This window comes from Labrus bergylta, chromosome 15, assembly GCF_963930695.1.
Source record: "Labrus bergylta chromosome 15, fLabBer1.1, whole genome shotgun sequence".
In the NCBI taxonomy this organism is placed as follows: Eukaryota; Metazoa; Chordata; class Actinopteri; order Labriformes; family Labridae; genus Labrus; species Labrus bergylta.
This window is the reverse complement of record NC_089209.1, coordinates 21,238,314-21,251,538: the sequence shown is the minus strand read 5'-3', so window position 1 is coordinate 21,251,538 and position 13,225 is coordinate 21,238,314. Positions and strand designations below refer to the sequence as shown.

The following is a 13,225-nucleotide window of genomic DNA, read 5'->3' as shown; positions in this document are numbered from 1 at the left end:
TTAAGATATTTTTAATAACAAGAATTGGATTAAAGAGTATACAAATACATTTTATATATCTTTTCTTTTTTTTTTTACGATTTGATTGGCTTCATTTCAAATGTTGAACAATTCAAGTTCTCAGGAAAGAGCTCGGCTATATTCCCTGGAATGTAAATGTCAAGGTTTGAGCATCTCACTGTCTGAGTTGCCCTAGAACAGCAGAGCTTCAGTCCAAGCTGTCAGTCAACTTCAATTCAGTTACTATTGGCTCAGCTAGTGCTGCAGGGAGGGGAGAGGACAAGACTGAGTGCAGCATGCCTGGTTTTCTTCAGAATAAAACACCATGGCTGTAATTAGAGGGATTGTATGATTTCCAGTTCCTGGCAGCATTTAGGCAGGGTTTCTCATCCTGTTTCTTGTGACCCACCCTTACTTCACTAAACTTCAGTTTATCTGATTACTGCAGGCCATGTTCAGTTCACAATTTACAACTAAATTGTAAATTAGTGTATGAGCAAAGTGGAAATGTTGAGCATTTTTTCCTTGAAAGCAGAACCCCACCCCATCTTTGTGTAAAAAGAACGTGTGTGAAAGCCTATGTAGAGGTCTATGATTCAGTGAAGAGCTCACTACATGCTGTTGGTGGGTGTAGGGCTGTCTCAGCCGTCTTTGCTCTTTTCCAAACATGGTCAAAATACAGTCCAAATATAGTAAAACAGTTCAGCACTTGACTTTTTAGACATTCAGGTAGTATCGAGTCAGAGGCCCAGCTGAGACCTTTCTGTCCTCTACGCCTGTGTGCCTGTGTGTGTGCTGTTTCAAAAGTGCACACGGCAATAGTGTTGTGGCCTGGTTTGCCTTACTAGGACAAGCCAACATGGAGTCATTCGGCAGAAGCAGGAGGGTTTATTCAAACTCCCACTTGCCTTTCAAAAACCCCCATCATCCCAGTTACAGCATGTTCCTGTTGCCTAGCAACCAGCTGGGTCTTGAGAGAGTAGAGAGGCGTCATAGATGTGTATGTATATCCAAGGCTGAGCGCGAGAGCAAACACTCTCTGCTGCCTCTCCCTCCCCTGTGAGCTACTCACTCTCTCCACAGCCTCACTGCCATTAAATGGAGCAGAGTAATGCACCTCTGTCCTGCCTCTGCTCAACACCACCCAACGACACTCCACATGGAGAGAACAATGCTTAAAAGTATTTATTATTGACACATTTCTCGAGGCCAACATACCCACTTGATATGCTGTCTTTATACAGGGTTTTGTTCACTATCGAGCATAATAAAAAAGACATAAGACTTGATAAAGTTCATGGTCTTTTATTTGAAAAAAAAAAATAAAGACTAGCATGTACAACTTGGAATGAATGTAAACTGAACTCAGATGAACAGTTGCGAAGTACAGTGCACTGACACTCCTAACAGCATGCGCTGCGAACACAGTACACCCCTCACTATGCTCTAGTCTGAGTCGAGAAACAGAAGAAAAAGAAAAGTGAAGGCCAGTGATTCTCTCTTGCGAGAAAAGAGGACAGACACTCCATCTTAGCAAAAAAAGAAAATAAAAAGAAAATAAAAATAGAAAGCTCACCATAAGACTCTTTATGTCCCCCCTCCTTAAGAGGGCAAGACGCACAACTACTAAGATGGCTGTCCAAATAACATAACAAAAACAAAAGAACATGCCAAACATTTGAAAATGTATTTTTTGTACATTGTTTTTTCTCATTTTATCTAGCATACAATTAAGTCCCATTCCACTTAAACGCTTGAGTTAGAACCTGGTATAGTCTCGCATCTTAACAGTACAGGGTTCCTCTCCAAATACAAAAAAACTGTACCAAACCAACAAGAGGACAGCTTATAGTGGAATCAGCACGCTCTGGTAGCCCGGAGGAGGGATGGGGGGCAGGGGTTAGTGCTCCGGTCTCAAGCTGCATGCATGAAGAACAGAAAACAGAGAGAAAGAAGAGATGGCCAGCCCAGACATTTACCACTAGCAAATGGAACTGGAAGGAGTTCGCCAAATGCTTTAGCTTAGTCTGAAGGTTGTAGTTACAGGGTTTGTTGTTATTATTTTTATTTGTTAAGTACTGATGCTAAACTGATCTCCGGGGGGAGGGGACAGGATCACTAACCATCATTTCATGCAGATATTTTTTGTATATTTTTATATTTTTCCTGTGTGGACAGAAGGATATTTTATTTCAACATTCAATTATTTTCTATACAGAAACAGTATGAATAAATGAACATTTTTTTCCAAGAGGTAAGTAAAACATTTTGATTTTTTTTTCCTTTTTTTTTTCTTCTAAGAGGGGACAGGACGGGGCGGGCTTCACTTTGCAGTCATCATCTGTACAAACTCTGCAGAAAGAGAGAGAGAGAGAGAGAGAGAGAGAGGACAAAGGACAGTGAGGACATCAGGTTTAAGGATTTGGCTCAGCCTGTTGCCAGTGAGAGCACTCACCTCCTAAATTGTTAAATGCTTTATTAATTTTTTAATCAAGTTGAGAAGGTTTAGAACACACATCCTAATTAGTGTCCCCTTTCCAAACGGCTTCCATGTTCATCTCATTAAACTCATTTGATTAAAAAGCACTGGCTTTGTGCTTACATTTGTGGCTGCAGATATGTGTGCTCATACATAATACAAATAAATAAATAAGAGAAGACCTTTGTCTGTTGAGTACATATTCTGAGAAACAACGGGTGTAGAACTAGGACACTTTTCAACCAAGACTTATGGACTGTTCATAATATATCAACAGCCTTCTAGAAAATGAGCGCAGTCTCTTGTGTAATGTGCCAAGGGACCAACAGTGGGGAGGGGGGTTGGGAGAAAAAAGGAAGAGGGGAGGCAGCGAGAAAGAATGAAAAGTCTCCTCGCACGCTGATGATGATTCAGAAGGATGGCTCTCTCCTATCCCTGTTACAGCATCCCTAGCCCCGATCTAATAACTAATATTATGTGTGGCTGGCTTGTCTTCCAGCCGTCCTCAGAGAAATACACAGCTTGGAAAATCAAGTTCTCTGGTCCCCCTGTTTAATAAAAGCCTATAGCATGGCCTAGAAACTCAAGCTATTTTTAAGTGTGGGCTTCCTTTATTAGCCTCTTATTTATGTTACCTTCATAGTTGACCTGTCCATCTCCGTCAATGTCTGCTTCTCTGATCATCTCGTCCACCTCCTCGTCTGTTAGCTTCTCTCCCAGGTTCGTCATGACGTGACGGAGCTCTGCAGCGCTGATGTAGCCATTTCCGTCCTGGAAACACACGGCGTGGGACAAATGTGTGAAACATGAAGGAATCCCACAGGTGAATAAAAATTCCCACCTGATCGTTTAATGAGCTGACTTGTTAAGAAAGGTGTTAGGCAAGGAGGAAATCTGGAAGTGATGACTTTGATTTTATTAGGTAAACTAAACTCTTAGTCGGGCTGGCCTGGAGAGAGTTATTATATAAACTAAGCAGACATGCTAACTTATAAAAGATTATCAGATGACTTGACACCTTAGTCCACATGAAATAAGCATTCAAATAAAGCTACACCTTAATCTCGCCAAACATGGAAACATTTTGTCTCATTCCGCCTATAGAGCCATGACCTTATTTACCTTATCAAATACCCGGAAAGCCTCGCGGATCTCCTCCTCGCTGTCTGTGTCTTTCATTTTTCTGGCCATCATGGTCAGGAACTCTGGGAAGTCGATGGTTCCATTACCTGGAATGGGTGATCAATGAGGTACATTCAATCAGCCAAAATTGCAATTACTTAAAAGCAAACTCAGATAAGCAGAGAAAATATAAGCCAGCATTTAGCTGATGAAATGCACCCAACTGAAAATTGAAGTCCTCCAGTCCTCTTTTGTTCCCTGACTATGGCAGTTTGCATTATCGTACAGACCTGAACTTCTCTATTCTTTTGATGCATTCCTGGCAGTGACGATGCACCAGAAATTACAGAGCAAAAGAACACTCTATTCATTTTAGTACACCTATACACTCCTTCCTGTGCTAACACAGCTACTGCAGGCTGATAGGAGGAGGGGGAATTTATATGGTGTGTGTGTTTTCCTTTCTTCCTCAGGGAAGCCCTGGGAAGATGTTGCGTATTTTAAACACAGCGCAACAACACGTGGCTAGTCATCCATAATGTAGACATATAGTATACTGTATAGCATGGCCTTCTAAGAGCCTGGATAAATCTAATGCTGTGTCCCTGTCAGAAACCCCGGTGGGGGGGGTGTAAGGGAAAAGGAGAAGAAAGGACGGGGAGCTTCAATCCAGATGTTCAATTCCCTTCTATCCACTTTTATCAACCCTGAAAACCTTTTTTCGTCTCCTTTGGCATTCTTACTAGTTTGTGCTTTTATGTGTTGGTCATACAGGAATTATAGGTTTGGCTTTATTGGGGGGGGGGGCTAATGGCAGCTGCCGTGCTGGAGGAGCATGTATGCGTGCAACAGGATCAATATCATGTTGCTGTTGTCAAGACAGGATTAGCAGAGGATCAGACCCTCCTGGCAGGGGAAGGATCTATGAGGAGCTCAGCAGCTCGCCGACTGCGACCACAGGAGGGAGGACGAGAGCGTTGGTAGTGGATCTAATGGTTGTGAAAGGCTTTTATGAGGACCTGGAGATTTTCAGAGATAGTCGGGGTATTATAATTGAAAACCGACAACAACAACAAAAAAATGTCAGGGGATTGAAGGGAAGGTCAGGGACACTGAGGGTAAAGTACCCAGGAGGATTAGCCCTGGGGTGGGACAGTTGGGGCGGGGGAGATTGTACGCAGATTAACCAATGACAGAGCACGCTTCAGAGAGCCAGATAGAGAGAATAAGAGAACGGAGAGAGGCAGAATGGATGTGTGTGTTTGTGGAACGAAAAAGGGATGCAATAATGTGATGGGGCAGATGGTGATCTCATGGCCAGGGGTAACAATCTAAGGACCTGTTATCTAACGCACAGAGACAGCCGGCAGCACAGAGGGAACACATGCTGCCACTGGGGGTTGAATGGAGGCTATGTGTGTGTTTGTGTGTGTGTATGTGTGGGTGGGTGGGTGGGGGGGGGTTACTCTCCAGACTTGGAGAAGGGCATAACTGCAACTGGAAAACCATCATCTGGGGGTGGCATGGACTACATAAGCAAGGCAGCCCTTGAGTTATCTCTGCTCAACTGCACCTCGAGCCAGCTGCTGCAGCGGGGGGGAGGGATGGAAGCAAGGAGGGATGAAGACAGGGAGGAAGGCAGGCGGGTACAGAGAGAAAATGGTGGGAGGGAGAGAGAGAAAGTAGAGAGGGAGGGAGGGAGGGAGGGAGTGGGCGGCAGAGAGGGAGATGGAGATGAGGGAGATGTGAAGAGGAGAGAATATAAGGAGTGAACCGAGTGGGAGATGGTGCGATTACACATAAGAGGTGCTGACGCAAACTATAGAAGGCTGAGGCATCTCAGCGCACTTCTGTGTGTGGTCATCACTTTTTCCTGCATCATAAAGCCAACTTCTCTCCCTGAGATAAGAAGGCAGGTTGCTGTTGTGTAATGATGATGAGAGGTGTGCAGGGACCATAGCTAATATGTTTGTCATACTGTTCTTTCATCCATAATTAAAAAGGTTTATCTTGTGTCAAGCATGATGTAACTTCTTTTACGTATTGTAGCCTAGCAGGGACTTTTTTATGCCTTGAATATTGAAACTGCTTTTCAAGCAGGTGTGGTTTTGTCCCATCTGTGTGGTTGTAGGATAAACTGCAGCATTTCCATTTCATACTGTAATCTGAACTGTAATCTGCAGTTCGCTTTTTACAATCCTATAGCCAGAAGACTTTTTCTTTTAACAGCTTTCAGTACAGTTGAAGCCATCCATCCTCTCCTCCATTCATCGTGATTCTTTGCCACAGCCTCCTTGTTTGGTAAATAAAGCTGATTTTCAATGGGCCAGCTGACATCCCATCGCTGCCGATGTGGGTACTGGATGTGCAAAGCGCAGAGAGGCCTTATGTAACCACTTTTATTTTCCATTACTAGCTTCATTGCTGTCTGACCTAGATTGCATCAGCCAAGGGAGGCAGAGGCAGAACAAGGGGATGTTAGTGATGGTGTGTGTGCAAGTGTGTGTGTGTGGTTGCTCTTGGGTGTAACATAGGGGGAGGGCGCTGAGGATGGTGAGAGGACGTTTCAATAAAGGGAGTGGGGCGCAATTGATTTCTCCTGATCAATGCCGTCCCATTTAAAAAATCCTATAAGCTGACAGAGCAGCATTGGGGTAAAAGCCCCACTGACAGCTAACATCCTCAGCTACACCGCCCAAGGACGGCCAGCTGGGGAGTTACTAGCCAACTTCTCTGTCTCCTCGCTCTCTTTTTTTTTCTGTCCCTCATTCTCTGCATCTCTCTTGTGGGACCTTTGGGAGACGCTGCAGAGAAGGATAAAGACTCTTTGAACCTCTGCCTGAATTGTGACACCCAGCACGAGGCGCTTGAACAGACAGTCTTTTGACACTTGGCCTGCTCCGCTCACGAGGAGTGAAAGCACCTCCTGCGCGCTCACATTGTCAACTATGATGGAGCTGAACGCGCAGTGACTAAACTGCTGACACAGAGGGACACGTCATCTGAAAATAAAGCCAGCTGAACAGTTGGCTCGGACAGTTGGTTGACAGTTGGTAGAAAAGGGAGGGAGGTGGGCAACAACCCTGATGATGTGCTTCGAGATGGGGCAGTAATGGTTGCTCCATCTAATCTCTAAGGCATTTGTTACAGAGGTTTATCACTGAAGGCATGCAACAAAACAGTGACAATTATAGATCTATTCACCAAAAGTGTTTTTGTAGTTAAAAGTGTCAACTTGCAAGTCATTACGTTGATTAAAAATGGGTGTGTGTGTGTGTGTGTGTGTGTGTGTGTGCAAGAAAGGATTAGTGTAATTGCTGATAGAAAAGAAATGGTGCCACCTTATTAACCTAAATATAAAAACCCTTCTTTCTAGCTTAGAGTAGATGTGGTAATATGTGAGAACATTTCATTTTAAATAGCTTCTTATCAACTTTTTAAATTATTTTATAAATTAAGGCAACATATGGGACCTTTTTTTGCTTTCTTGGATAGAAAATGATTCATTAAATATATGTATATGCAGTCCAATTTCAAGATATAACACATTAAATGAGGTCTATACTATGAATTCTTCTGTTGTTAGAGCTGCTTGTAGAATAAAGGTATTTCTGAACTGAAACCTATTTCACTTTTCGATGGATAGGGGAAGGGGATATTTCTCGCTCTGTTTCCTTATTTGGCATATGACCTATTAAACAGAGTCCTCATTTATGTTCCGACATATCAGCAGAGATTAACAAACAACCGTTAGTGTCATAGGGAAATCAAGTTTGTGTACTGACCGTCAGCGTCCACCTCGTTGATCATGTCCTGCAGTTCAGCCTCTGTAGGGTTCTGACCCAGCGACCTCATGACGGTGCCGAGCTCTTTGGTGGTGATGGTACCGTCACCATCCTTGTCGAATAAGGAGAAAGCCTCCTTAAACTCTGCAGGGGAAGAGGGAGGAGTTTGAGGTTAGATTGTTGCTTTAAAGATACATACATTTGTCGTATTGGGACTCTACAGTTAGGTTGAGATTTGTTATCGATCCCTTTTGACTACAGAGGCCTTGGTGCTCACACAGTTCCATCTTGCCTGGCTGTTGCAAACATGAGCATGGGTATCTGTGAAGTTGCAAATGTGTTGAGCTCTGACTCTACACAGGTATCTCAACATTTTGATGAAAAAAGAGACACCGGCTCAGGCCTTTTATTCTAAGAATATTAATGTCTGCACCCTTTTTTTCTTCATGCAGCAATGCGTCTAAACTACCGCCCATATAAACCCATCCAGGGAGGTGCAGACAACAGTGAGCATTAGTCTGGCAGCCTTAGCACAAGCTAATTAGCCACTAAGGAAATTGGCTGGGAAGAAACTGTGTAGCCTCTACTTTTGTACATAGGCCACATCATTTATTAATAATGATATCAAGATGCATCTGTGAGTGAAACTACCCCTAAGCTGGCCTGCAAACTGTCTGTTGGCTCTTCATCCTAAGTCATGACACACTGCAAAAACGTTCTTTTTGTTTTTAGAAAGCTAATGATCTACCATGAGAGGACGAGTGCCAAATACTTGAATATTCAGTTTAGTTTCATACTTTTCAAAAGTGACACTGGAACAAGCCATGCAAGTAAAAAAGATCTTCTTGTACTTGTGCAACAGAGGCGTTTTATTAAGAGAACGAGTACAGATTTGATTCCCCGGTATACAGAAAATATGTGAAGAAAGGCCTTGACTATGATTGTTTGAAAATGAAAAAGAACTGTTTCTGTTCATACCTGCAATCTGCTCCTCTGTTAGTTGGTCAGCCTGTGGTCGGAAAAAGGAGAAGGAGGGAGAGAGTCACAAACAATGAAGTTACTCAACAAGGCCCTAATTTTACATAGCAAACTGTTTCGTCAATGCATTCCTCATCGTCCCCACACATACACCAACCACCACACAGTTTAACACTGGCCGCAGTGTCCAGACCTGACAAATCCCAGAGACCTCAGCAACAATCTTCTCTCAAAATGTTTACGTTTACTCGTTAAAAAACCCGAAATAAACTATTAGCCCCATTAACTACGAGCCGGCAGGTAACAAACTTTCTGTAACATTTCTTTTCTCAAATGCATTTTCTTCTCTAAGCAGGAGTGTACCATTCAAATCTCTGTATTTGTTAATTGCAAATTGAAGTCTAAGCAGAGTGTTATCAGAATGTTTTTTTAAAGGTGTTACTTGTTTGATTTGACTGCTAGAAAGCCACCAAAGAAAAAGCTATAGAAAGTAAATCTGGCTGATGAGCATCTCCATGAGACTAGCTCTCACCATGTTCAAAAAGTAGGCTACACCATGGCGGTCCACACAAGGGGGATTGCTGGGCAACTAGATAGTGTAATAAAATGGATGAAGTGCTGCCTCCAGACCAGGAGAAAATGTTTAGGCGGGGTTGATTCAGGACATAGCAGTATGGGAGTTTTTTCCATGCTCCTACCAACAGGAAAAATGGCCTGCTGGGTTGGCGTGGTTTGTTCCCCTCCCAACCTGTTCCCTCTGCTAGCACAGGCTCAGCTCTAATGGCTGATAGTGACTCACTTGCGCTGTAAATGGTGAGCGGGCATCCACTGCCAGGCCTTTTACATGGCTGGATCAGGCCTCTTTGTGAAGCAGCCACTGATGAACAAACACCCTCAGCAGTAAAAGTGTGAATACAGAGCTTTTGGTGTGAATAACTCCCACAGAAGCCCTCCCATTCCCGCTTTAGAAATAAAGTTTTTAATCATTATTGTTAGCTGACCACACTGACATCATTGTGAACACACAAAGACTAACAGATGTGCACATAAGCTTACACACGTGTACTCTTGCAAACACGGAACCCCTCTTAAAAGCATTCCTTCTCGACACCAATACTTTCCATCGCCATGTTTCCTGTGAATTAGTCAGAGAAGCCAGTTCTGCCTCAAAGCAAATTCCTGCATCCTGTTGGTGTGTTTATGTGTTTGTCTAAGCAATCTGAATTTGAAAACTGCCAAGAAAATCTGAGCCTTGTTAAGTTCGTGATTAGAAGTGTGGGTATTTTCCCAAGCCAGTAAACTGAATTTGATGCATAATGACTTGATTTTGTTAGACTTGATAAGATTTAGCTGATCACCTCATGACACATTGCAAGATGGCCTTTATCTTTTCGAAAACAAAAGGCCTCTCTCCATGGCTTGAGCAGCAGCAGCAGCAGCATCAGGATGGATTGATTAAGCCAGTGAAGGGAGAATGGACAACTTCAGCAGTGCTCTTACGTTGAGCTGACATGATTCAATAACTTGTACCGCACACAACAGCGCATGCTTTTCTTCTTTATCACTCCCTGCAAGATATGGAGAGGTTTTCTTGTCTCTGTTTCTATCTATGAGAAATGTCAAGCGATGAAAAAGCTCTGCCAGCGCTAACATGCCACCCAGCTAAAGCATTTTTCTCAGTCTTGTCTGTTTTCTGGTGCTATCCTCCTCTGTAATGCTTTTTCTTTTGTTAATTTCCATGTTGATGGGCATTTCCTCCCTCCTTTACTTGATTTGTATTGTAGCATAGCTGGTGCTGTATCACTTCTTCCCCTGCTGTCTCCCTAAGTGGACTGGGTGTGGGGTTTAGTGACTCAGTGCTATGAATCCTCCCCTGGCTTAGGCCCAAGCTGTTGGGGCCTCATGGTGCTGCTGCACCACCAGGCCCACTAGCAGCCCATCCCTTCTTTTTCTCCTTTTTCCTCCTTCTTCATTCCCTGGCACTTGGATTTCAGCCAACAGCAACAACTCGTCCTCCTCAAGACGCTCCCCCTCTCTTCGTATACTCTCTATATGCCACATACTGTTAAGAGGAAACTCCCTGTGATTCACCATCCACAGTGTCTTATGGACAGAGATAGTCACTGCCAGGCTTCCTGTCTCAATAACAGCTTGTAGAGGAATAAGAGTGTGTCAGTGTTTGGGGGTGGTGTAGTTGGCATGTGTGGGTCAACCACTCCCAGTGTTGCCTCGGCAGCCGGCCCCAGCAATGCTCTCCAAACAGGGCTGTGGGGGACAGGAGGCAATTCACTGGGCCAATGTAGATGCTCTTTCTGTATCACTCTAGGACAAACAAGCGGCATTGTTTCCTGTTCACATTTTATTTGATACGGGATGTAAAATGCTGTAAAAGCTTGTCAACCACAATCTCCTTTATGAACATAGTTCACAGGTTAAAACTTGATGATCAGTGACTGTAAAGTACTTTCACAATACCTGAAGTAGCTTCTCTTCATATTCAACCAATGAAAGGTGCACAACCAGCTGTCTCTCTGACAGATGGGTGTGACACACACACACACACACACACACACACACACACACACACACACACACACACACACACACACACACACACACACACACACACACACACACACACACACACACACACACACACACACATGTATTTCCATTCACCCTAACCCAAGCACAAACACAAAGAGTCAGTGTGAAACACACACTCCCTTTCTATAGGAGCACTGAGCTCCACAAAGCACTCAACGCCTCTCTTCTTTCAGGCCGGACAAAAGACAGTGAGGCCTCGGGGCCGAGTTGTGTCTGGAGGGGAGGAGGCAGAGAAGGGTGGGTGTAAACAACACCAGCCTCCCTACACCCCGCAGACAAGGCTGGTCCACCATATGGCCTGGTGGTGGTAGGTGGCTGGGTACTCCTCCGCACCACAGAGAGCACTTTATCGCTCCTAGACACTAGGAACATGGGACATGGCGTTGCCGCCAAGCATATAAATTATTCATCGTAGTGGATCAGATGTCCATCGAGTTACTAAACATGCATCAGCAAACAAGAGCATAACAGGAACAGGATAGGGCCCTAGCATGGTCTGACTACTTGTTTGATACTTCAACCTCAATGGGGGAGACTGTTTCCACTTCAGCGGGCGTACTGATGAAGACAAGGGGCTTACGCCTGTGGATTCAACTTTTCAGAGACGCTGATACGCAGGCTAACTCCAAAACAATTCCACTTTACACTCCAATTACGGCGCTGCGTTGCAACGTGAAACTGCATTGCAGATCAACACCATATATGGGATATTTGATCACAGAAGGGGGGAATAAAAGGTATACAGCGTCTTGAGTCAATCAGGCCATTAGTGATCTATCAAGCTTGATAATCAATGGATCAGCTTGAAGGCTGCTTTTCCACACCCAGATCATTTCCACTTGGTAACTTCTCTCTATAACGTGGCACAGCTAGTGGAGTCGGTTGCAGATGTAAGTACAGGTTGGAACGTGTCCCCAACATCTGGTGAAAGCGGTGTGGTAGTGTGCATGTCAATAAATACTGCAAGTCATGGAGGCCTCGTGCAACACTGTGAATTCCTGTCAAAAATACTATCTGCAGGGCAGCATGCTAGTCCTTTAAATCATATTTTGCAAGGTTGGCATTATGTTGGCTTGGAAATTCAACTTTAACTTCCCAGCTGTTGATGTTCTTTGGTGCCCAGTGCTCGGGCATTGCTTCTTGGACAACTCGTATGGGTGCCATGTTTGCATAACATCAAACAATTTGCAAAGAGGCAACCAAATCAGGCGACATAACACAAATAGATAACACAGCCTAAGATAAACCCACAGGCCCTCGGGTGAAGGTGGAACTGCGTCCAATACCATTTGTATTTGTACCAACCAAGGCACACAATGCAGTTATAACCTTGCAATTGCAGAAAATGGTCCGTTTCCGTTGCGGAACACTGACGAGATACAAAAGTGTCATTCCCCGTCAAGATGGTGCAACGTAGAGGAAGGGGAAGTCAAACGCAACCAGCTTCTTCACCCCGTTCACAGAGAGTGAAAAGCACCGCCAGGGAATAATGCATGACCATTTCATTGACATATCTTTGAAACACGTTAATTCAGAAAGAGAAATGACAGCGTATGCCTCTCCTATAATAACTAATATAAAGGGAGGCAGACTTCCCAACACGCCTGCGCTGCAAAGGCGGATTGTAAAATCTACCTTAAGGCATTTATCACTGCAGAAATATGCTGTAATGAACGAGAATAGCTTGGTAGTTATTCCGACACCTCAACATTAAGTCCAAAAGTTAATTTGATCTGCACTAAGCAGCCGTGAACAACCTAGTCGACTTGATATAGTCGTATAGCCAATAATGCTGTATGAATTGCGCAGTTATGAGGAAATACTGCCCCATTTTGAATGTAAAGACAATTTCACTCAAAAATCCGCGAAGGCGAAAATTATAGACTATTTCACGGCTTCAAATTAAGCCGTGCACTATCTTTAACATATGAAACGAGCTTTACGGGCGTTTTCCGTCTCCTCTGCGCACACGAATAGCTCATAAGAGGAATCAATGAGTGAATAGCAAATAGTCTACAGGAACGGAAACGCATTACGCTACTCCGAGGTTACACCTTTAGTAACCAAGCTTAACTACAATTAAAACAGGTTTCCCCGCTGCTCAGAATGAATGACAATACGTACCATGTCGGATGGGTTGTGTGCTTGTTGGTCTGTGGAGGCAGACTAGGAGTGTGGTCGTTCCTTAGATGGAGTTCCACTGGCGGGTTAGGAGTGTGTATATTGGCCGTGGCCAGAATGGGGATTGCCTGTG

At 44.0% G+C, this 13,225-nt stretch overlaps 1 protein-coding gene across 1 annotated transcript; it reads right to left on the bottom strand.

Annotated features, from left to right (window-relative positions):
- Nucleotides 1-1,289: 1,289 nt before the first annotated feature.
- calm1b (calmodulin 1b) lies at nucleotides 1,290-13,225 on the bottom strand. Its single transcript, XM_020633471.2, has 6 exons — nucleotides 13,096-13,225; nucleotides 8,365-8,395; nucleotides 7,387-7,530; nucleotides 3,602-3,708; nucleotides 3,115-3,250; nucleotides 1,290-2,352 (listed from the first exon to the last, which is right to left on the bottom strand). The coding sequence occupies exons 1-6, from the start codon at nucleotides 13,096-13,098 to the stop codon at nucleotides 2,324-2,326; spliced, it is 450 nt and encodes a 149-aa protein (XP_020489127.1). The 5' UTR covers nucleotides 13,099-13,225; the 3' UTR covers nucleotides 1,290-2,323.

Bases quoted from the DNA above. Each gene is read 5' to 3' on its own strand.
- calm1b (XM_020633471.2), bottom strand. The intron at 7,531-8,364 runs GTATGAACAGAA...CTTCCCCTGCAG, and splicing joins AACAGAGGAGCAGATTGCAG to AGTTTAAGGAGGCTTTCTCC. The intron at 3,251-3,601 runs GTAAATAAGGTC...GTGTGTTTCCAG, and splicing joins CTTTCCGGGTATTTGATAAG to GACGGAAATGGCTACATCAG.